At 43.0% G+C, this 25,100-nt stretch overlaps 2 protein-coding genes across 2 annotated transcripts in view; both read right to left on the bottom strand.

Moving 5' to 3' along the window:
- Nucleotides 1-13,078: 13,078 nt before the first annotated feature.
- Nucleotides 13,079-19,018, bottom strand: LOC133125217 (serine protease inhibitor Kazal-type 1-like). Its single transcript, XM_061236972.1, has 4 exons — nt 18,856-19,018; nt 17,478-17,524; nt 16,819-16,931; nt 13,079-13,319 (listed from the first exon to the last, which is right to left on the bottom strand). Exons 1-4 carry the CDS (start codon nt 18,902-18,904, stop codon nt 13,238-13,240), a joined length of 291 nt encoding a protein of 96 aa, XP_061092956.1. The 5' UTR covers nt 18,905-19,018; the 3' UTR covers nt 13,079-13,237.
- A 1,307-nt stretch (nt 19,019-20,325) lies between these two features.
- Nucleotides 20,326-25,100, bottom strand: part of LOC133123204 (serine protease inhibitor Kazal-type 1-like) — a 29,895-nt gene continuing 25,120 nt past the window's right edge. Inside the window, exons 5-6 of the mRNA XM_061233539.1 lie at nt 24,357-24,469; nt 20,326-20,588 (exon numbers count right to left, since the gene is read on the bottom strand). Of these exons, the coding sequence (XP_061089523.1) occupies nt 20,522-20,588; nt 24,357-24,469 (180 nt within the window). The 3' untranslated portion in view covers nt 20,326-20,521. The remainder of the gene's footprint in view (nt 20,589-24,356; nt 24,470-25,100) is intronic.

Below are 25,100 nucleotides of genomic sequence, written 5' to 3'. Positions count from 1 at the left end.
CGGTCAGCCAGTGGCAAGACATAAAGGATTGTGTGACCCAGCCTTGTGTAGCTGAGTTCCAAATGCATGAACTCCTACAAGGAACACACTGCACATTACAATGCATGTAAAATAGAGAAATTAAACATGTAAACTGGTTCATTTGCATATGGAACTTGTTGTTTTACCACATGCAGTCTATTGTGCAACAATTGGCAAGCTCCACAACTGTGACATGTCCCTATGGCAGGGTCAACGGGTTCAAATCAAAATTAATAGTCCAAAAGTCCCATGACTTCAGGAGACCACGAGTGAAAATGCTTCTATTTTGCATTATTTTCAATGGCGTTGAGGTCAGTTCATTGTGTATTTCCCAGCACTCCTTGCTCTTCTTTGGTTTTCGGGTAGTTCATGCAAAGCTTTGTAACTTTCATTTATTTAAATTTTTTCAAAATCCTAAAACTTTCTGTTGATTTCCAGGAGACTATTTCAATGTGGTCTCAGACTTTTGGACCCCACTGTATATGCACATTTTCACAGAAAACGTATTGTTAAAGGCTTGTATTTTGCTTTGTCAAACATAGTTTTCCCTTAATAATCAGTGTATTATCCCAAATGTGATAGAATAATAGATATTCTCAATAGTAAGAGTGCTAAAGGAGGGCCTTGTCTGAAAATGTGTTTTCGAATAAGTAAATAATTGTTCTTATTCATATATCATGTAATGTTCATCGTTTATTATCAACGATCATGAACTGAATGCATATCTCACACTCCAGGTGACACCCCTGAGGGACGGAATGGCACGATACAGGAAGATGCAGTAATTCCGGATTTCACCATCATTTTAAAGCAAATGAATGCAAATCGTCTGATTCCCCCTTGATAAAATTGTGTGTGTGTGTGTGTGTGTGTGTGCGTGTTTGCAGTTGCTGTTTGCTATCGGTTTGCTGCTGTCTCATTCTTTTTGCTAAAAGTTGGGTGGCGTGCGAGTGCTGGGGGATGCTTCCCAAGCCTCAGGGTGCGGGGCTCTACGTGTGAGAGTTACAGTGGGAGCAGTAATTATTTGATCCCTTGCTGATTTTGTAGGTTTGCCCACTTACAAAGAATGGAACTGTAGAATTTTAATCATAGGTACATTTTAACATTGAGAGACAGAATATCACAAAATAATCCACAATAACAACATCATATCAATTTTATAAATTTATTACTGTATTTTTGCATGAAATAAGTATTTGATCGCCTACCAATCAGCAATAATTCTGGCTCCCACAGACCAGTTCGTTTTCCATTAAGAAGCACTCCTAATCTCAACTCATTACCCAAAACACCTGTGTCAACTCGTTACACCATATGTAGCTGTATAAAAGACACCTGTCCACACAATCAATCAGATTCCAACGTTTCCACCATGGCCAAGACAAAGGAGCTGTCTAAGGACATCAGGGCCAAAATTGTAGACCTGCACAAGGATGGGATGGGCTACACGAAAATAAGCAAGCAGCTTGATGAGAAGTTAACAACTGTTGGAGCAATTATTAGAAAATGGAAGAAACACAAAGTCACTGCCAATCTCCTTCGGTCTGGGGCTCCAGCAAGATCTCGCCTCGTGGGATATCAATGATCATGAGAAAGGTCAGGGATCAGCCCAGTACTACACAGGAGGAGCTTGTTAATGACCTGAAGGCAGTTGGGACCACAGTCACGAAGAGAACCATCAGTAACACACTACACCATGAAGGATTAAAATCGTGCTGCACGCGCAAGGTTCCTCTGCTGAAGAAGGAACATGTACAGGCCCGCCTGGATGATCACCTGGATGATCCAGAGGAGGCTTGGGAGAAGGTGATGTGGTCAGACGAGACCAAAATAGAGCTATTTGGCATAAATGGTAAATGGTTGGCATTTATATAGCGCCTTTATCCAAAGCGCTGTACAATTGATGCTTCTCATTCACCCATGCATACACACACTCACACACCGACGCCGATTGGCTGCGATGCAAGGTGCCGACCAGCTTGTCAGGAGCATTTAGGGGTTAGGTGTCTTGCTCAGGGACACTTCGACACAGCCCGGGTGGGGGATCGCACCGACAACTCTCTGACTGCCAGACGACTGCTCTTACTGACTGAGCCATGTCGCCCTATCATCAACTCGACTCGCCGTGTTTGGAGGAAGAGAAATGCTGAGTACAACCCCAAGAACACCATCCCCACTGTGAAGCATGGAGGTGGAAACCTTATGCTTTGGGGGTGTTTCTCAGCTAAGGGGACAGGACGACTTCACCGTATTGAGGGGAGGATGAATGGGGCCATGTCACCCTCAGTGAGGGCACTGAAATAATTATTGCTCCCACTGTACCACCCTGCGTCATGACATGCTTGTCATGACCATCACTGTTGCTTGGAAACTGGGGTTGTCATTTGAGGATATTAAAGGATCATGAGGAAAACATTAAGTTTCATGATGTGTGTTGGACATTCACCTTTATACATAGTCTTGTTTCGTTACGATTATATTACCTTGTTATGTTGAATGGTTATCGTCTTAGTTTCGTTTTGTGTTATGTTTTGATTTATGTTTATTGTTACGTAGACTGGTTACTGTTTTAACATACACTTTTACATGTCTTTCCGCAAACCTTGCGTTCCGCCTTTTCTCTCTCTCTCTCTTTCTGTCATTCACTCCCTAATTGTTTCCATTTGTCTATTTATTAAAACTACTAACGCTAGATCAGGATTGGGTAGAAACTAACAAACTAATCTTGTGTTCATGTTACCTTACGTTTCTCGTGCATGTCATTTACTAATTTACTAATGCTAGGGCAGGATAGGTTTATTACTAACGATCACCTTGTTAGACTTGTTAGGTCCATCGCACCTGTTTTTCCATTTCCTTGCTACGCTCTAACTAATTGTCTACACCTGCATTTATATCCCAGTCACGCTACTGTTCACTGCGAAATTGTCTGCCTCTAGTTTTACTACGCAACGCTTGAGCATTATTTCTGATTGATTCACGTTAAGAGCCAAGCCTGTTTTACCGGCCATCGTTATTGATTTCTGTTTCGTTGACCATTGTTTGTGTTTGACCACGTCCTCGCCTAGCGTCTTTGTACTTTTGCCTCGCTGATTGTTTTATGGTTTCGACTTCCGCATCGCCCTCGACTACGACTCTGCCTGCCGTCCGCCTGTACATTTGCCCCGCTGACGGCTCTCCTGCTACCGGACCTCCCTGCACGTTTACCGACTACGAGTTTGCCTCTTCCCTCGGCACCGTGCTTTTTATTTGTTTATCATTTGTTTGGCTGGATCTACGTGTATGGACTTTGCTTGTTGTGACTACGCTCCTGGGATTCGTCCCAAATAAAGCCCTGACGGGACTTTATTCCATTATTGTTTCTGAGTCGTGCATTTTGGGTCCAACCACCATGCACCCGTCTCACGTTGTGAGGCTGAAGAATAAGAGGAGCACTCTGCAGTAGCAGGAGCTGGCCCTCAGAGAGCAGGGCCTCGAGGAGGAGGAGGGCTACCACGGGGAGATTCTGACCCTCTTGACCATGTCTGCCACGTAAAATATTTGCATTAACAAGCTGGTGTACCGTTCTACTGAATAAAGTGCTCACTGTGTGTATATCACTTAGTGGACTTGTGTTCAATGAGTTTCTGACCTCATCACCTGTCATTTATCACTGCGGTCCCCACTGTTAACATGCATTAGAAATATCAGTTAGAAACTGTTGGCCTACAGACTATGAGTCATGGCACATAGATAAACTATTAATGAAGAATGAGGCACACGCTGAATTATTTTATTTCTGCGGTGTAATGAGGAAAGAGGCACACATTGAATGCTGAAATACTTTAATACACTAATTACTGCAGCGTGCAGATTAGCGGTATGCAGATTACACATAAAGCAGCGGTCTACAGATTACTTATAAAGCAGTGGTCAGCTGTACATTCCCTCAATGCAGGAGAATGTGCTTTGAGCATTGTGGAACGTTTAATACGACTCCCTCAGGAACCGTGTAGTGATTCCTGGACATTCGCCCTGTTGAACAATCCCAACATTCTTGTTGTATCTCCTGCAAGACAAATACAGCATAGTATCATGGTTTTACAGTGTTTGATGTTTGAGATCATTTTGAAATACATATGCTTTTTTCACGTAATTAGACCCTAAACGTGAAACAGTTACGAAGTGCCGTTTCTTTGTTACTTTGAGCCGGTAACAAATGGGGGCTCGTCCATTCGTGCACCGACACGTCGGACAATGAGGTTTGGTGAGTTCAGCGATATATATGCGAGGCCTTTAACCTTTCCTTTTAGGCTTACTTAATTGCGTATTTTTATGGGACGTGTGGTTTATTATTTTTGAACAGTTCCGGTGGCTAGAGCAATTGTCTCGGGTGCACTCCGAGGCATTGGTGGAATCGCCAGTTTTCTGGTTGTTTTGCCATACCTGCGGGCTTGGTGCTCAATTCATCCCACCACCGGCCTGTTCGAAGCTTCGCGTTTAGTTAATTACATGGGTTTGTTTTGTTTTGCCTAGGGGGAATGGTCATTGGCCTTGGCTTGTATTATCGCTGGGCTTCCCGGTTTAGTTTTTGTGGTCTGACTTTGGTTATAATTAGTCTCCTATACTGTTTCGTTCAGTTGGTGATATGCGCGCAGTTGCTTGAATAATGACATCACTTGTTGAAAAGTTTGTGGAAGAACCTTCCAAGGTTGTGTTGGGAGACAGACAGATTTGTGTAATACAAAAACTTCACATATGCATGTTAATGTCTGCAGGAAGCTTCCATTGTTTTATAGACAACCAATAAAACACAGCGGTAGAAATTGCAGCCTATAGGGCAACCCTGTATTACAAATGACCAATCAGAGGTCACACTGTATTTAGCACCCAAATTTGAATACATGCAAATGTACCTGTATAAAGTCCCCAAACTCCAATGGTTCGATGGATACTTTTGTGTGAATCCTTCATGCTGGCTTCCTGCAATAAATACTTTCCTGACTCAAGACACAAACATCGGATTTGCTGCTTCCTGAGAAAACGGTCACTTTAATTATTTGGTAAAACTTTGTGTTACCAACAGTTGTGTTTGATGCATTAACCAAGGACCAGTTGATACAATTGGCTGGTCATTACAGAATTGAAGTCCCATCTATACGTGTTAAAGGTGAGGTTAAAAAAACGGTGAAGTATGTGCTATGCGTTTGATTAATGCATCCGATTACGCATCTGATGAGGAGGGTGAAAAAGACCCTCCCGTTTCAGATGAGCGACCAGAGTCCTCAAACCTCTCAGATTCAAACCAATCAGAGGACCTAGCCTCCCGGGAGCAGTTATGTCACAAGGCTTATGTGTAATACAAAGTCGAGGCTGTGAGAGTGGTAAGAAAGGTCACAGAAAGGTCACAAAAAGCTAATGCTAGCTGAGGAGGAGTAGCGCTGCAGTGTCCTGTGTGCTCTTACAGGAGGGCGGGTGCCAGTAGCATTGGACACACTATTGTCTGTCAAAGCCAGACCTGGTGCAATTGGATGTTCCTGCGGAGGTCATGACAGGTTGCGCTAAACAAGGCATAAATAGTCTTTTATATTACACTATGCATCAACGGCAGCTGATGTTAAACGAGTGTGTTGTGTTGTGCAACAGAAAATCAATATACAGGCAAGGGAAAGAAACCTGCGACTTACTCGTTGTGATGACAGAGTATACACTCGTTTTTATATGTCACACCATCATCCCCACACACAGGACTGGAAACCATGCACATTTTTTCATCCGGAGGTTCTGAGCAATCAGCCTGTTGCGGGAGAGGAGAGGAAGAACAGCCATTAATGGAACGGTGTACGGTGTTGTTTCTGTGATCATGTATCTGTTCAACAAAGGGCTGCATCCTAGATAACTGAAAGTCATTGCTTACATTTTCACATGCTACTAGTTTAGCAGATGGTTCTTTACAGGGGCAAATTGCATTGACTACTTGGCATGTTAACTTGTAGCCACTGCTCGTCAAGGCCAGTTTTCAGACAGCATAACATATAGTGCTGGCCCATGAAGTCTTCAATTCTGTTACCTATATTACGGGAGTGGAGTCAGACAGTCCAGTCCAGGTCTAATAAATCAGACTGAACCTCAAAGAAGACATTCATGTATTTCTTTGTTTTCTTTTTGTCCATGTGAGAAACATTACTCAAACTCAGGGCTGCCCAACCTTGCTCCTGGAGACCTACCACATTGTGGTAGGTCTCCCTGGCCGGTTCACATCCCTGGCCGACGGGGATTTGAACCCAGGACCTCCTTGCTGTGAGGCGGCAGTGCTACCCACTGCACCATCCGTGCCGCCAAAAATCTGCACCTTCAACACAAAATGTAAAATGACACCTTTTAAGGAAAGACATTTGTATCATTGTACCCAAAACATGTCGGTAATGAAAGCACGACTACAGGCATGTAGGTCTCTGTTTCTCTTTCTCATCTGGTCCCCCCTCTCTTTATAGAGCCAGAGCCCTTTCTGCACGTGCTGCTTCCTCCCCTGCATACGCCAGCATTTGGTTAAAAGATTAACTGTACTTATAATTTAAGTCATATTCAAAGAATATTTGAAGCAGCGCCAGAATGAGTCCTCTCAATCTTTTCAGCACTGAGCACATTTAAATCTCTCGGAGTGCAAACTTTGTAAAATGTGTACACTGCAATCAACCAGCATGGACTATTGACACCATTGTTAATGTTTTGAAGCATGTTTAACCATTTTTAATGTTTTAAGTACAGCACCTATATACTAAGAAAGTATTCACAATATTTTTTACCAGCCATCTTTTATTACACCCATCACCCATCAGCTATACAATACTGTGCAAAAGTCTTAGGCACCTGTATAACATTCTGTACACATAAGAATCTTTCAAAAATAATTCAATGAAACGTCTTAAATAAACATACTATACATATTACATTACATTTTTGTAATTTGGCAGAATAGTTAAAAACTGAATCAAATCAATATTTTTTGTGACCAACCTTCAGCGTTAAAACTGCATCACTTCTCTAGGATAGCCAACGCAGTCCTACAGTTCTATAAGACAATCAGCAGGGAGGTTATTCCAAGCATGTTGGAGAACTTGCCACAGTTCTTCTGCAGACTTTGGTTGGCTCCTTGCTTCTGATCTCAGACAGCCTTGATCAAGTTTTTAAGTAAAAAGTAATGAATTGGTTATTTATTATTATTTACCAGCTATGTTGCTCCGTGATCCCTCTCCTTCACTATTATATTCTTTCCACTTAAGCTACACTTTTGCCACTGTCCACCTTTTCATTTTTCTCTTAAACAGTCCACTAAAATATGTTTCTGAAACATTTGAGGTGAGAAATGAACAATTCAGTTGCTGAATCTTGATTCATGTTTGATCTGCAATGCCTAGTTTGAAAGTTCGATCCGAGTTCTGCGTGTCAGGTGAGTGCCGGAAGTTCATTTTGGTTTTACATTGAAAAATTTCTCACTATTCTACACGATTTCTTGGATTTTTTAGGACTTCTGATGACGTAAAAATGATCATTTATTTTACTTTCACCGCCTCAGGGTACTAATGCACCAAAATATTTATTCTCTGATGAAAAATTGGTTGTAATAAAGACAATATCCATTCTAAAATGTGTTAAGAACATAAACCAATTTTATTGGGTATTTATTCCGCTTACTTCTGCAGTCTTCTGCTGCTGTAGCCTATCCACATTGTATGTTCAGAGATGCTCTTCTTCATACCACTGTTGTAATATGTGGTTATTTATGTTTCTGACATTTTCCTGTCAGCTTCGACCAGTCTGGCCCTTCTCCTCTGACCTCTCTCATTAACAACACCTTTCTGCCCACAGAACAACAGTACTGAAACCACTGTCTGGCACCAACAATCATTGCACGGTCAGCCAGTGGCAAGACATAAAGGATTGTGTGACCCAGCCTTGTGTAGCTGAGTTCCAAATGCATGAACTCCTACAAGGAACACACTGCACATTACAATGCATGTAAAATAGAGAAATTAAACATGTAAACTGGTTCATTTGCATATGGAACTTGTTGTTTTACCACATGCAGTCTATTGTGCAACAATTGGCAAGCTCCACAACTGTGACATGTCCCTATGGCAGGGTCAACGGGTTCAAATCAAAATTAATATTCACTTAAAGTTGAAAACAAATCTCCACAAAAAGTGTCTGGTTTGATTTACCAAGGTCTAAAAGGAGTCCAAAAGTCCCACGACTACAGGAGACCATGAGTGAAAATGCTTCTATTTTGCATTATTTTCAATGGCGTTGAGGTCAGTTCATTGTGTATTTCCCAGCACTCCTTGCTCTTCTTTGGTTTTCGGGTAGTTCATGCAAAGCTTTGTAACTTTCATTTATTTTAATTTTTTCAAAATCCTAAAACTTTCTGTTGATTTCCAGGAGACTATTTCAATGTGGTCTCAGACTTTTGGACCCCACTGTATATGTACATTTCCACAGAAAACGTATTGTTAAAGGCTTGTATTTTGCTTTGTCAAATATAGTTTTCCCTTAATAATCAGTGTAATATCCCAAATGTGATAGAATAATAGATATTCTCAATTGCAAGTGTGCTGAAGGAGGGCCTTGTCTGAAAATGTGTTTTTGAATAAGTAAATAATTGTTCTTATGCATGTAAATATATCATGTAATGTTCATAGTTTATTATCAACGATCAATAAACTCACACTCCAGGTGACACCCCTGAGGGACGGAATGGCACGATACAGGCAGATGCAGTAATTCCGGATTTCACCATCGTTTTAAAGCAAATTAATGCAAATCGTCTGATTCCCCCTTGATAAAATTGTGTGTGTGTGTGTGTGTGTGTGTGTGTGCGTGTTTGCAGTTGCTGTTTGCTATCGGTTTGCTGCTGTCTCATTCTTTTTGCTAAAAGTTGGGTGGCGTGCGAGTGCTGGGGGATGCTTCCCAAGCCTCAGGGTGCGGGGCTCTACGTGTGAGAGTTACAGTGGGAGCAGTAATTATTTGATCCCTTGCTGATTTTGTAGGTTTGCCCACTTACAAAGAATGGAACTGTGTAGAATTTTAATCATAGGTACATTTTAACATTGAGAGACAGAATATCACAAAATAATCCACAATAACAACATCATATAACTTTTATAAATTTATTATCGTATTTTTGCATGAAATAAGTATTTGATCGCCTACCAATCAGCAATAATTCTGGCTCCCACAGACCAGTTAGTTTTCCATTAAGAAGCACTCCTAATCTCAACTCATTACCCAAAACACCTGTGTCAACTCGTTACATCGTTATGTAGCTGTATAAAGACACCTGTCCACACAATCAATCAGATTCCAACGTTTCCACCATGGCCAAGACAAAGGAGCTGTCTAAGGACATCAGGGACAAAATTGTAGACCTGCACAAGGCTGGGATGGGCTACAAGAAAATAAGCAAGCAGCTTGGTGAGAAGTTAACAACTGTTGGAGCAATTATTAGAAAATGGAAGAAACACAAAGTCTCTGCCAATCTCCCTCGGTCTGGGGCTCCAGCAAGAAAGGTCAGGGATCAGCCCAGTACTACACAGGAGGAGCTTGTTAATGACCTGAAGGCAGTTGGGACCACTGTCACGAAGAGAACCATCAGTAACACACTACACTGTGAAGGATTAAAATCCTGCTGCGCGTGCAAGGTTCCTCTGCTGAAGAAGGCACATGTACAGGCCCGCCTGAAGTTTGCCAAAGAACACCTGGATGATCCAGAGGAGGCTTGGGAGAAGGTGATGTGGTCAGATGAGACCAAAATAGAGCTATTTGGCATCAACTCGACTCGCCGTGTTTGGAGGAAGAGAAAGGCTGAGTACAACCCCAAGAACACCATCCCCACTGTGAAGCATGGAGGTGGAAACCTTATGCTTTGGGGGTGTTTCTCAGCTAAGGGGACAGGACGACTTCACCGTATCGAGGGGAGGATGAATGGGGCCATGTCACACTCAGTGAGAGCACTGAAATAATTTTTGCTCCCACTGTACCACCCTGCGTCATGACATGCTTGTCATGACCATCACTGTTGCTTGGAAACTGGGGTTGTCATTTGAGGATATTAAAGGATCATGAGGAAAACAGTAAGTTTCATGATCATGTCTATTCGTCCCCTCACCACCAAACTAGCTCGGGCCTCCCCCCCCAGTCCTTGGCTTTCTGATGCTCTACAAGCTGTCCGAACCGAACTGCGGGCGGCGGAGAGAAAATGGAAAAGGTCCTGTCTCCCCAGTGATATGGCTTCTTTCCATGCCCTCTTATCATCTTTCCATTCCTCTGTCTCTCTTGCTAAATCTTCCTTCTTTCACTCGAAAATTAACACGGCCGCCTCTAATCCCCGCAAACTGTTTTCAACTTTCTCCTCTCTTCTGGTCCCCCCTCCCCCCCCACCCCCCTCATCACTCACACCTGATGACTTTGTCTCCTTCTTTGAAAAGAAGGTTGATGCTATTCGCAATTCCTTCTCCCAACCCTCCACCCCTGCTGACCCTCCTACCCTCCCCAACTCCCTAACCTCCTTTTCTCCCCTCTCTGACGCCGACACACTGAAACTCCTTACTTCCCACCGCCCAACCACCTGTCCTCTTGACCCCATCCCCTCTCCCCTCCTACAATCTATATCTGATGACATTCTCCCTTTTCTCTCCTCTCTAATCAACACCTCCCTCTCTTCCGGCACCATGCCCTCTTCCCTGAAGAGGGCCAGAGTCACTCCCCTGCTCAAAAAACCTACTCTTGACCCCTCTGCCCTGAACAACTACCGGCCTGTCTCTCTTCTTCCCTTTCTCGCTAAAACTCTGGAACGGGCGGTCTGCTCCCAACTGTCCACTTATCTTCTCCAGAACAATCTCCATGACCCCAACCAGTCTGGCTTCAAGAGTGGCCACTCCACTGAAACCGCCCTGCTCGCGGTCACTGAGGCACTCCACTCTGCTAAAGCAAAATCCCTCTCCTCCGTCCTCATCTTCCTCGACCTGTCGGCCGCCTTCGATACAGTCAACCATGAGATTCTGCTCTCATCGCTGTCTGGGATGGGTGTCATAGGTTCTGCACTCGCTTGGTTTTCCTCCTACCTCTCTGGTCGCTCCTACCAGGTGACTTGGAGGGGCTCAGTCTCCGACCCTCAACCCCTACGAACTGGAGTCCCGCAGGGCTCGGTTCTTGGGCCTCTCCTCTTCTCGCTATACACCATGTCTCTTGGTTCTGTTATCTCTTCCCACTGCTTTTCTTATCATTCCTACGCTGATGACACCCAACTCTTCATTTCCTTCCCCCCCGACACCCAAATCACCACACAGATCTCTGCCTGCTTGGCTGATATCTCTGACTGATGACTTCCCATCACCTGAAGCTCAACCTTGCCAAAACTGAGCTTCTCTACATCCCTGCTAAGTCCTCTCCGTCAATCGACCTCTCACTGACTGTTGAGGACTTTGTAGTTTCCTCCTCCCGTACGGCAAAGAATCTTGGGGTGACTCTTGATAACTGCCTCACCCTGGCTCCGCAAGTATCCTCCACTGCCAGAACCTGCAGGTTCTTTCTGTATAATATACGCCGTATCCGTCATCTCCTGACTGAGAAAGCCACCCAGCTCCTAGTCCAGGCGCTCGTCATTTCCCGCCTGGATTACTGCAACTCCCTCCTAGCCGGTCTCCCAGCGTGTGCCATCAAGCCCCTCCAGCTGGTCCAGAATGCTGCAGCCTGCCTGATCACCAGTCAGCCCAGGTCGGCTCATGTCACCCCGCTTCTCATTGGCCTCCACTGGCTTCCTATTGCCGCACGCATCCGTTTCAAGGCCCTAGTGTTGGCATTTCAGGCTGCTAAGGGGACTGCCCCACCTTACATACAATCCCTGATCACTCCCTACTCCCCAGCTAGACCACTCCGGTCTGCCAGCTCTGGTCGCCTTACGGTTCCCTCTCTACGTGCACCTGGCGGTCGAGCTGCATGTTCACGCCTGTTTTCCGTTCTGGTTCCTCAGTGGTGGAATGACTTGCCTACCACTGTCAGAACAGCAGAATCCCTCCCCCTATTTCGACGCAGACTCAAAACCCACCTTTTCAAACTCTACCTTAGTCCTCCCTCCTGATTTCCACTGCCCCTCCTTTCTGATATCCCTATCCTTGTCTAACCCCCCCCTCAAAACAAAAAAAAACAAAAAAAAAGACTTCTGATGACAACTATGTTTAGAACAGCATTTCCTGTGTATTTTGCTAGTTTCTGGATGTGATGCTTTGACTTATGGTAGAACCTATGCACTTGTAAATCGCTTTGGATTAAAAGCGTCTGCCAAATGACTAAAATGTAAATGTAAATTCTATTGAAATAATTATGCCCATTTGTTTTGTTGTTGCCTAAAGACAACTGGCAAATGTCACATTCAACCACTATGTTACTCCTTTAATTTCAGGGTTTTATTTTTTATTAACTGTTATTTAGACAGGGTAAGTTGACTGAGCATGCATGCAGTTTTTGCAGCAACACCCCGTTAATGCCCCCCACCCAATTTACATCAGTGTAAATTTTAGGGGACCACAAGTAATTGATAGGCTTCTCAGATGGTGTATCCAATCGCTCACTTAGAGCAGGTATAAGAGAGCTTTCAGTATCTAGTCTTGATTCGAGGATCATGGAGGCCATTGTGAGGCTGAAGAATAAGAGGAGCACTCTGCAGGAGCAGTAGCAGGAGCTGGCCCTCAGAGAGCGGGGCCTCGAGGAGGAGGAGGGCTACCACGGGGAGATTCTGACCCTCTTGACCATGTCTGCATGCTTTTATGCATTTAGTTGCTGCCACGTGAAATATTTGCTTTAACAAGCTGGTGTACAGTTCTACAGAATAAAGTGTTCACCGTGTGTACATCACTTAGTGGACTTGTGTTCAATGAGTTGCTGACAGGAGCCTCATCACCTGTCATTTATCACTGCGGCCCCCACTGTTAACATGCATTAGAAATATCAGTTAGAAACTGTTGGCCTACAGACTGTGAGTCATGGCACATAGAGTAACTTGTAATGAGGAAAGAGGCACACATTGAATGCTGAAATACTTTAATACACTAATTACTGCAGCGTGCAGATTAGCGGTATGCAGATTACACATAAATCAGCGGTCTACAGATTACATATAAAGCAGTGGTCAGCTGTACATTCCCTCAATGCAGGAGAATGTGCTTTGAGCATTGTGGAACGTTTAAAACGACTTCCTCATGAGCTGTTTAGTGATTCCTGGACATTCGCCCTGTTGAACAATCCCAACATTCTTCTTGTATCTCCTGCAAGACAAATACAGCATAGTGTCATGGTTTTACAGTGTTTGGTGTTTGAGATCATTTTGAAATACATATGTTTTTTTCACGTAATTAAACCCTAAACGTGAAACAGTTACGAAGTGCCGTTTCTTTGTTACTTTGAGCCGGTAACAAATGGGGGCTCGTCCATTCGTGCACCGAAACGTCGGACAATGAGGTTTGGTGAGTTCAGCGATATATATGCGAGGCCTTTAACCTTTCCTTTTAGGCTTACTTAATTGCGTATTTTTATGGAACGTGTGGTTTATTATTTTTGAACAGTTCCGGTGGCTAGAGCAATTGTCTCGGGTGCACTCCGAGGCATTGGTGGAATCGCCAGTTTTCTGGTTGTTTTGCCATACCTGCGGGCTTGGTGCTCAATTCATCCCACCACCGGCCTGTTCGAAGCTTCGCGTTTAGTTAATTACATCCGATTACGCATCTGATGAGGAGGATGAAAAAGACCGTCCCGTTTCAGAAGAGGAGGAAAACCCTCTGTCTCCTAAACCTAAGGAAACGTTGACTTTTGAGGAGCAGAAAGAATGGCTTCGCATCCAGTTGGAGAATAGCAAACTTGAGAATGAACGCGCTCGCCGAGCATTTGAGCGGCAAAAGCTCGATCTTGAAGCTGAGCGTTTGGATCTTATTCGACAGGGGAAAATGCCTACACCTACTGGAGTAGATGCTAACAATGATCTTGTCACTAGTCTACGTTTCATTCCTCCTTTTAATGAAAAACACATAGATACTTTTTTTCTCCTGTTCGAGAGAGTGGCTGACGCGCAAGGTTGGCCGAGTTCACGCCGTGCGCTTATGCTTCAGTGCGTTCTTACGGGGAAAGCACAGCGGGCTTTCCCCGTAAGAAATCAAAGTCCAAAAGCCGCTATTCTTATGTAAAGCCTGCTATGTTGGCTGCATCCCCTTTTAAGTTGGATGTACATTCACGTTCTACTGAACCGAATTCCAATTACTATTCATTTCAGATGGATTGGTTTCCTTGATTGGCAGTGACGAAAAAGTTCCTGTAAAAATCCTGCGTGACACAGGAGCGTCAGAATCCTTCATTTTGGAGTCTGTTCTGGCAGATCTGTTTTGGTCCGTGGAATTGATCTCACTACCTTTGAAGTCCCTTTACATAAGATCTTGCTGTACTCAGAGTTAGTTGGGGGGGGAGGGCGAGTTGGGAGTACGCCCTGCCCTCCCTGTGGACTCTGTCTTGGTGATACTTGGAAATAATTATGCAGATGGACACGTTTGGCAGTGTAACCCTGTGCCAGTAGTGTTGTCTTCTCCTCAGCTGAGAAATGAAACTGATGATTGTTCGAAGCAGTTCCCTGAGGTGTTTGCAGCTTGTGCTGTGACCCGCTCGGCTGCTCGTGCAGGGGCGGAAGCCAAGCGGGTCAAGGTGGCTGCAGAGAAAACTAGGTTTGCCTTACCAGATTTTCCATTGAATCTGTCCTATGAGGACCTAGTTAAAGAACAGCGTGCAGATCAGTCCCTGTGTTCATTGTTTGACCGTGCTGTCCCAGCTGACATTTTTGAGAGCACGGCTCATGGGTACTCAGTTCAAAACGGTCTGCTTGTGAGAAACTGGACCCCCTCCACTGACACTTCGGTGGGGGAGCCATGGTTACAGGTTGTTGTGCCTGCCACCGCTAAACTTGCTGTGATGAAGATCGCTCATGACCTGTTAGGGCATTCTGGTGTGAGAAAGACATATGACCGCATTATGCGCCATTTCTATTGGCCGAGGTTAAAGAAAGACGTTGCTGCTTACATAAAAACTTGCCACATCTGCCAGATGACTGGTAAGCCCAATCAGGTCATCAGGCCTGCACCTTTGGAGCCGATACCTGTGGAGGCTGGTCCTTTTGACCATTTACAGTTGGACTGTGTTGGGCAGTTGCCTACTTCTACAAGTGGTTCTAGGTATTTGTTGACCATCGTGAGCCAGGTGACTCGTTATCCTGCTGCCTACCCACTGCATTCTATTAATAAAGTGGGCCTGGCCTTCGAGAGAAGCGGCGGGAGCTTTGCTTTGTCTTTTGTTCTGTTTGGCGTTTGAGATCATTTTGAAATACATATGCTTTTTTCACGTAATTAAACCCTAAACGTGAAACAGTTGCAAAGTCTCTCCTGCCGTTTCTTTGTTACTTTGAGCCGTAGTAAATGGTCTGCATTTATATAGCGCTGTACAATTGATGCTTCTCACACACACACACACACACACACACATGCTCACACAACAATGGCAATTGGCTGCCATGCAAGGCAACAGTTGCCCCATACAATGGGTCAGCAGTGTAGGTTATGCTGTTAGAGAACAGCATCACAGCGTCAAAATGGCAAGATGCTAAACTCAGTTTACTCCTGTAAAATGAATCTACTAAAATAGGGGCTTGTAAAAAATTAAGAAATAGCTGCAAATTACCATGGATATGGCCCTTTGCTGTACAGATACGCAATCATAGAAATATAAAACGGTGTCATATTCAACACATCCTTTTAACACATCCTCATTTCCTAATTCATGGCCACAAATAAGTATCTTTAGTGTGCCACATTATCATCTGTTGCATATATTGACAAGCCTCCTCTGTCTGACTTAATGTATTTAACACTTGCTATACAAAGTGCATAACCTGGAGTGCAGCCTAGGTCTTCCACAATGAAACTTGCTCCTCCGGAGTCACATCTCCAGTTTTATTTCTTTCCCTTCCTGTCTTTGTACTTATTGTTTCCTTAGTAAAGTTTCATTTCTTGTGTCACCCCATTTCTGTCTCTGTCTGGTTTTCTGCACATGGGTCCACACTTCATCACATTTTCTGTTACAAATTCCGCCTGCTTTCTGATGAAAATCGCTCAGTGTTGCTGCCCTAACTTTTTTCTTGTGTGGCTATAGCTTATGTTTGGCCCAGAAGGCCACAAGAAGGCATTTTCTATTATACTGCAAGCCTCTATGGCAGCTAATTTGTAAACCGAAGCTTCCCAACCCTGTTTCTGGAGATTCAATTCCATTTTCTTTCAGGAGCCTTTAAAAAGTCAAATCAATGTTTGTTGTGACCACCCTTCCCCGTTAAAAATACATCAGTTCTCTAAGGTAGACTGTCCTGCAGTTCGAAATGAAAATCAGCTGTTATTTGTTATTTGTCTCTTTTGCTGACTTCTGGCTCTCCAGGTAATCCCTGACAGCCTTGATCAAGTTTTTATCTGAAAAATGGTCTAATACTGAATATGTGACTTTATTTAACTTGATTTATTTGATTTAATGTTTTGGGAAATGAGTGAATGGAAATCTCACATGTTTTTACAAAACAAAACAAAAAAACATCCAAGACCAAAATTAGGTAAAATGATTGCACAGTACTTTAACTAAGCACTTGTCTCCATGTACCTCTGTGCACTTGTCTATATGTGCAATATGTGTTCTTTTTGTGCAACAGAATACAGCCAATACACAGGAGAGGTCATACTTGCTACATACTTGTTGTCATAACAGAGTAAACACTCAGTGTCATAAGTTTTGCCGTCGTCGCCACACACAGGTTCGAGAATTCTGTCACATATTCCAAGTTTAAACCTCACTGAGCATATAGCCTGTTAGAGAAAGACATGAAAAACAGCCATTAATTAGTGCACATGTACATGTATACAAAACATTTATACGATTGTGTATCTGTTTAGCAAAGGGCCTTATCCTAGGTAACATGCAGTCATTGTGTACATTTTCACATGCCACTAGTGGAGTAGATGAATACTTATTGGAGCAAATTGAGTGAAGCATTTTGCCTACTTGGCATGTGAACCTGTTCTAATGAGACTGAACCTCAAAGGAGATGGGATTCTTTTTTCTTGGTGTTTTTTTAACCATATGGGTGACAGTACTCAAACCCAGGGCTGCCCATCCCTGTTCCTGGAGATCTGACACAACATAGCATTTCATACGACTTACTTAAGCAATTTTTCACACATGCAAATGTGTGAAAGGTGTTGGAACCATTTACTTGCTGTACAACTTTACTCTGTTTTGCATCTTTGAAACATAACATATAATTAGTTCAGTGCACATAAAGGGAGACTTTTCAAACTTGGCTTGTTACTTAGCAACATAACTTTTCAGTCGTCCCCTCTAGAATGCCTCACCTCTCTGGGTGGGGTCAGTTTCCATCCTTGTCCCGTCACTGAGATCACTGAAAGAAAGAACAGGGGCCGATTGGGATTCGAAGTTGGACAGTAAAGACATGTCATGGCTCTGCATCACACAGTGTAGTGGATGAATACTGAGGGATCAGCCGCCACTGATCTGAGCCACTCTCTGAACTGAAATTTAATCCCACAAGGAAAAGTATGTTCTCGTAGAAACTATGGCAAATGTCTCCACCCTGCTGGCCTCTACTGTGAACAAAGTCACAGGTCCTCCTGGATGGTTGAGCTCCTCACACTCTCAAGGAGAGTAAGCCCCACCACCCTGTGGGGGAGCCCCATTTTGACTGCTTGTATTAGCAGTCTTACAGTTTTGGTCACTATCCATGGCTTGTGACCATAGGTGAGAGTAGGGATGAGGATGGAGAGCTTTGCCCTTTGGCGCAGCTCCTTCTTCACCACCACTGTCCCATATAGTGCCCGCATTACTGTGGCTGCTACATGGCAGTTGATCCTTTTCCCCCCTCACACCTGGGGCAGTTGCTCCCTCCCCCCTCACTGGAAGGGGACCATGGCCACAAACCTGGAGGTGCTGAACCTCATCCCAACCACATCACATTCAGTTGCCAACTGTTCGAGTACACATTCAAGGTCACAGGATGAGAGGATGAAGGATTAAAAGGACGACTTCATCTACAAACAGCAGGGATGCCACCCCATCTGATACTTCTCAGCGCTTTACAGAGCTTGTCTGGTATATTGGAATCTATGAAATTACATTGCATTACATTACATGTCATTTGGCTGACGCTTTTATCCAAAGCAGCTTACAGTTAATTAGACTAAGTTTGAGAAAATCCTCCCCTGGAACAATGCAGGGTTAAGAGCCTTGCAGCTGTGTGAATCTTATAGTGGCTACACCGGGGATCAAACCACCAACCTTGCAGGTCCCAGTCATGTACCTTAACCACTATGCTTAACCTTAACCACTACAGGCCGCCCCATACTCATACAAAAAGTGCAAACCTGACCTTCTGGTCCTCCTGGTTGAGATTGCACCAGGCAAGATAAATTGAGCACAGAAACATCCAAAAGAATTATGTATCTGAAGAGAAATTATAATATCTTTAATTCATATTAGGATACGCCTGACATGTCAGTAATACTGTATTCGTCTTGCCTTGATGACAAACTGCACTTGTGAACATTTAATTTTGACAGAAATATGTCAGGATGTTTCCTCAGAAGTAATCATCCCTTAAATGTCATCAATAAAGACAATAAAGACAATCCCCAACAGCTAAAATAAGACATATTTTAAGGAAAGGTTAACAAATGCAGATTCATCACATCGTGCCCTGAACTTGCGGGTACTCACCAGACAGAGAGAGCAGCACCAATGTGCAGACCAGGATAGTTAGTTTCATGGTGCCACTGAGGTGGTCCTAATGAGAGTGTGGCTGCTGGTGTGTAGGTCTCTGTTTCTGTCTGATCTGCTCCCACCTCTCTACCTTATAGAGCCAGAGCCAGTCCTTACCATCCTCCCCTTCATGCACCAACATTTGACTGAGAAAAAAATATAATTTAAATGATATTCAAAGCATTTGAAGCTGTGCCATTCTTTCTTTCAGCCGACTAATCATGTGGCCTGTGCCACAGGCATTTCTCAACAACTTAGACATGTACATTAAGCTGTCAGGCCCATAATGTTTTATTTCTAGCTACCAAACCTCAGGTTCAAAGGTGTTCTTGGCAATAGTTAGTGTGCTGAATGGCTAGTGTTGCAATTGCCAGCTGAATAATTAATTACCTGAGAATTTGCTGTGGGTCGTATATTTTTCAACGTTACCATTTAAAGGTACAACAGGTAAGATTTCTGTGTTAAAACATTCTTACAAGACCATTGTAAATCCCTTCCTATCATCGAAGAAGGCTCACTGACATGTTGACTCACCCTCTGCCTATGTTTATAGTCCTTAAATTCGGGTTTCAAAATATACAGTTAAGGGCCTTGCTCAAGGGCCCAACGGCTGTGCGGATCTAGTTCTCATTACCACGGCCAAACAGGTGAGCTTTTACAGTTTTAAATACATTTAAAGGATATTTAATAATATTTATTAAATGCATATTTGTTTTGTTGTTGCCAAAAGACAACTGGCAAGAGACACACTCAACCACCACGTTACTCCTTTAAATTCAGGGTACTTACATCTGTATCGGGTGATGCGTGTTGGAATGACATTCACATTTATATATAATCCCCCCCCCCCACACACACACACACATTTTAGGGGACCCAAAGTAATTGATTGGCTTCTCAGATGCTCAGATGGTGTATCCAATCGCTCACTTAGAGCAGGTATAAGAGAGCTTTCAGTATCTAGTCTTGATTCGAGGATCAAGGAGGCCATTGTGAGGCTGAAGAATAAGAGGAGCACTCTGCAGGAGCAGTAGCAGGAGCTGGCCCTCAGAGAGCAGGGCCTCGAGGAGGAGGAGGGCTACCACGGGGAGATTCTGACCCTCTTGACCATGTCTGCGTGCTTTTATGCATTTAGTTGCTGCCACATACCTGGCTGATAAAATATCTGCATTAAAAAGCTGGTGTACAGGTCTAGAGTGTATATCACTAAGTGGACTTGTGTTCAATGAGTTGCTGACAGGAGCCTCATCACCAGTCATTTATCACTGCGGCCCCCACTGTTAACATGCATTATAAATACCAGTCAGAATCTGTTGGCCTATAGACTGTGAGTCATTGCACATAGATAAACTATTAATGAAGAATGAGGCACACGCTGAATGCTGAATTACTTTATTTCTGCAGTGTACAGATTAACGGTCTACAGATTACACATAAAGCAGCAGTCTACAGATTACATATACAGCAGCAGTCTACAGATTACACAAGGCTTCGGTCTTCTCCACTCTTCCCCCAGGACACCACCTTACTGGATGAGCAAGCCGTTAGGGCAAGTGTAATGCGACAGCCGTTTACTGTACATTCCCTCAATGCAGGAGAATGTATTTTATAAGATGTAGAATGTTTACCCCCTTACCGGGTACAGAACACATTCGCCCGCTCGAACGATCCTGACATCCTTGTTGTATCTCCTGTAAGACAAATACAGCACAGTGTCATGGCTATACAGAGAAACACTTCAAGCCTGATATGTCGGCAAGTAACAAGCCATGGTTGAAAAAAAAAAGTCCCTGTACGAATTTGCATTTACATGATCAGGTGATCTCTATCATGGCAAATGCTGGGTAGTGCATTTACAGTGACGTTTCTCACATGGACAAAAATAAACAAAGAAAAAAGTATTCAGTCTGATTTTTTTGGACCCCCCGGACACAGTACAGTGTAGTAAATGGTCTGCATTTATATAGCGCTGTACAATTCATGCTTCTCACACACACACTCACACACCAATTGGCTGCCATGCAAGGCAAGAATGTCGCCCCATACAATGGGCCAGCAGTAGAAGTTATGCTGTTAGTATAAGTATGTTTGCTCAACTCGGTTTACTCCTTTTAAATTAATCTACTAAAATAGCGGCTTGTAAAAAATTAAGAAATAGCTGCAAATTACCATGGATATGGCCTTTTGCTGAACAGATACACAATCATAGAAATATAAAACTGTATCTCCAGACTTTTGATTTTACATGCGGTTGGCATTTATATTGCGCCTTTATCCAAAGCGCTGTACAATTGATGCTTCTGGATCCAGCAATGCGGTAGACTCAGTAAGGTGAAACAAACATCCCAGGCATAGCCAGTGTTTTGCTTATTCTTAACTGATATTGTTTTTCTATTTGCTTTGTGTTATCGTTTGATTGGATTCTGTTAGTTGTTTATGTGAATAGATTTGCCGTAATTTGCGTATGTATAGAGTTAAGCTACGCAAGTAGTCTCTCTTTTTCCACAGCTAACACTCTAACACTCCCTCCAGAACTGAAGCTAATTACCCAAGCTACCTACTTTAACCTTTCCTTTGTTCAAGGGACAAGTGGAACGCTTGCGCGTATTTTGTTGTCACATAGACATGAGAGCCGAGTTAAATCAGTCTTTCAAAGAAATTCCAACCTTCAGGTTATCCTTATCTTCAAGCATAAATATTGGTTATTTTAATTATTAATTAAAATAATACATTTGTGGTTAGATATTTCAGATAACAATAATTTTATAAGACTGAATACTTTGCAGTTATACTGCTACATAACATTAATTGGCGCCATACATGAGGATTATTAGTACAAAATGTTGGATGTATCAATCCTAGCAATCTCCACATAGCGTGTAGGTGTCAGGTTCTGTGTTTTTCACTGTCTAGCTTTGTCTAAGCTGTTAGCGTTTCCGTGCTTTTGTTACCTCAGTGCACACCGTAGCCATCCTGTCAGTTCGTTCACCTCATTCATTAGTTTCACCTGCGTTTCACTTCCTATTTCCACACCTGATTACCATTCCCTCTTGTTACCTATGTTATTTAAACCCCTTTGTTTGTCCAATTTGTCGCCAGATTGTTATGTGTCTTATCCATACTCTCCAGCATTTCCTGATTGATACCTATTACTACCGATTTTGCCCCCGACTTCCGTGTTTTGTTTATCCCATCTGTTTGATTTGGATCCGTAGCTTATCGACCTGTTTTTGGACTCCAACGTTTGTGTCTGGATTTTGTTTCTGTCTGCTTAGCCTGCGAGTTACCGCCCCTCATCTGTGACCACGATTAAGGTTTGGATTATCCCTGTTATACCTGCTATACCACTGGAGTTTTGACCCATTGCCTGGACTTTGTACGATGAACTGCCTTATCCCTGTTGAATCTTATTGAATATTGAATCTTATCCTGTTTGACTCACCTAAACAAAATAAAGACTCTGAACAAACTTTCTGTTTGATTACTGTGACTCGGTTCACTTGTTCTACGAACCTGATAGAACAATCTCGCCAAGATGAACCCAGCAGATCCAAATGCCAAACTGGCGTCCTGAACCAGGACGTAGCTACCTTGGTGGGCACCTTGACCGGCGCCCAGGTCCAGCAGCCTCCTCCTCTACCGGCCCCCATACCAGTCCATTCCCACCTGCACTGTCAGTCAAGCCAAGACGCTCACTGCCTCATTGGAGAGCTTTGCGAAACTTGCAACCGCCCAAGGGGTCTGTGTTTGACAACCCTTGGAGCAGTATGTGTATTTATTTATTTATTTATTTTGTTCAGTAAATACAGTATGTTTATTTAGTTGGAGCACTCATAGGTTTCCTGCATGGTCAGCTGAGCCGATGTGAGCGTCAGGTGAATCTCTGTGGCTTTCGGACTTTCCTAAAGTCAAGGAGTGTACACGGTCATTGGAGTATTGCCACTCTCAGCAGAGAGCTTTGCGAACTCGCCAATAAGCCCAGGGTTCACTTTCTCACTTACAGTCCTAGCTAGGATATGCCGTGCAGAAGTCTTAGGCACCTGTATAACATTCTGCACAGATAAGATTCTTTCAAAAATAATACAATGAAAGGTCCTACATTACATTACATTACTTTAATGGCATTTGGCAGACGCTCTTATCCAGAGCGACGTACAACAAAGTGCATACCCATAACCGGGGATAAGTGCGCTGAAAGACCCTAGAGGGAAGTACAATTTCAACTGCTACCTGTAAAACAAAGATAAGGGCCTATTTGAATTTTTTTTTTTTAACAAACAAACAACAAAGCAAAAGTGACCAAACTTAACTATCCGAACACTGCTTACCTAGCCAACTAAAAATACCAATACACAAAGTAAATCACAGAAAGACAACAATTAAGGTTCACAGGGAGGTAGGGAGGGACGGGGAGAGATTTATGTACATACATACAGATTTATGTACATACATACAGATTTATGTACATACATAAATGTACTGTACATTTTACATTACATTTTTGTAATTTGGCAGAATAGTTAAAAACTGAATCAAATCAATATTTTTTGTGACCACCCTTCGATGTTAAAACTGCATCACTTCTCTGAGATATAGAACTGTAGGACAGTGTTGGCAGGGAGGTTGTTCCAAGCATGTTGGAGACCTTGCCACAGTTCTTCTGCAGACTTTGGCTGGGACCTTGCTTCGGATCTCAGACAGCCTTGATCAAGTTTTTATGTAAAAAGTAGTCAATTGCTTACAGTAATATGTAACATAAAAAAAATTTTAATACAGAAATGTCTCTGTAAAATTAAATGGAAAATGAATATTTGGAAATCTCGAATGTGTTATTTTATACAAACACACACAAAAAAATAAACATATATATAATAAAGTCTAGTGTGCCTAGCACACAGAATTGTATGTCCTAATCATCTTGTTTTACTAATATCCCTCACCTCAGGGGATACCCCTACAAAAAAATGTGTGGTTATTTTTTGTTATGTGGCTATACCTTATGTTTGGACCAGAAGGGCACAAGAAACAAGCCATTTTATATCATAAAGCAAGCCTCTTTGGCATCTAATTTGTAAACTGAGGCTGCCCAACCCTGTTTCTGGAGATTTCATTCAATACAATTCAATTTACTTTCAGGAGCCTTTAAAAAGTAAAATCAATGTTTGTTGTGACCACGCTTCACCATTAAAATTGCAGCAATTCTCTAAGGTACACTGGCCTGCAGTTCTACATGAAAATCAGCTGTTAGGTTGCTCCAAACATATTTGGCTGTCTCACTTACTTCTGCCTCTCTGGGTAATCCCAGACAGCCTTGGTCAAGTTTTTATCTGAAAAATGGTCTAATACTGAATAATAACTTCATAACTTTCTGTGCACTTGTCAATGTGTGCATTATGTGTTAATTCCGTGCAACAGAACACAGCCAATACACAGGGGAGGTCAAGAAACTTGCTACATACTTGTTCTCATAACAGAGTTTACACTCGTTGTCATAAGTTTTGCCATTGTCCCCACACACAGGCTTGAGAATGCTATCACACAGTCCACGTTCAAACTTCTCTGAGCATTTAGCCTGTTAGAGAAAGACATGAAAGAACAGCCATTAATTAGTGCACATGTTTAAAAAATATATATTTCTATGATTGTGTATCTGTTTAGCCCAGGGCCATATCCTAGGGCAGTGATTCTGGAACTAGGGGTCGCGATCCCCAAAGGGGGTCGCCAAAAACTTTCGTGGGGTCGCCAAATGATTTGTTTCTTCAATCGGAAATTTGCCTGTTATTACGCCAGGTGAAACAACGAAAAATAAAATGTCAATAAAATGTAAATCTGCCTTTTTCTAATTCCTACACGCTGTTAAGACAAGAGAGAGAGAGAAAAAGTTATCTGTCTTTCAGTGGCTCTGGTTTAGTTTGGGCTACTGGTCCTCCAATGTAACTATCTGCTCCCACTACGCAAACTCAAACTTCTTCCCGTTTTTTTTTTTTATAAAACAAAACAAACGACATAGCCTACTAGCCACGTTTCTTGCGTTACTAGCCACGATAACTTGCATGGAAAATGGACAGCCGACATCCCGATGATGCTCAGAAACCTGTGACATTCTTTCTGCGAAAAGAAGCTGCGCTGCATGGGCAAAAGACTGTAGCGCCTTGGCAAGCTACTGTGCCCACCAAAGCCTTGGCAGCGTCATACGAAGTGGC

Source organism: Conger conger, chromosome 3, assembly GCF_963514075.1.
Source record: "Conger conger chromosome 3, fConCon1.1, whole genome shotgun sequence".
NCBI lineage: Eukaryota > Metazoa > Chordata > Actinopteri > Anguilliformes > Congridae > Conger > Conger conger.
This window is presented reverse-complemented; position numbering and strand designations above follow the sequence as displayed.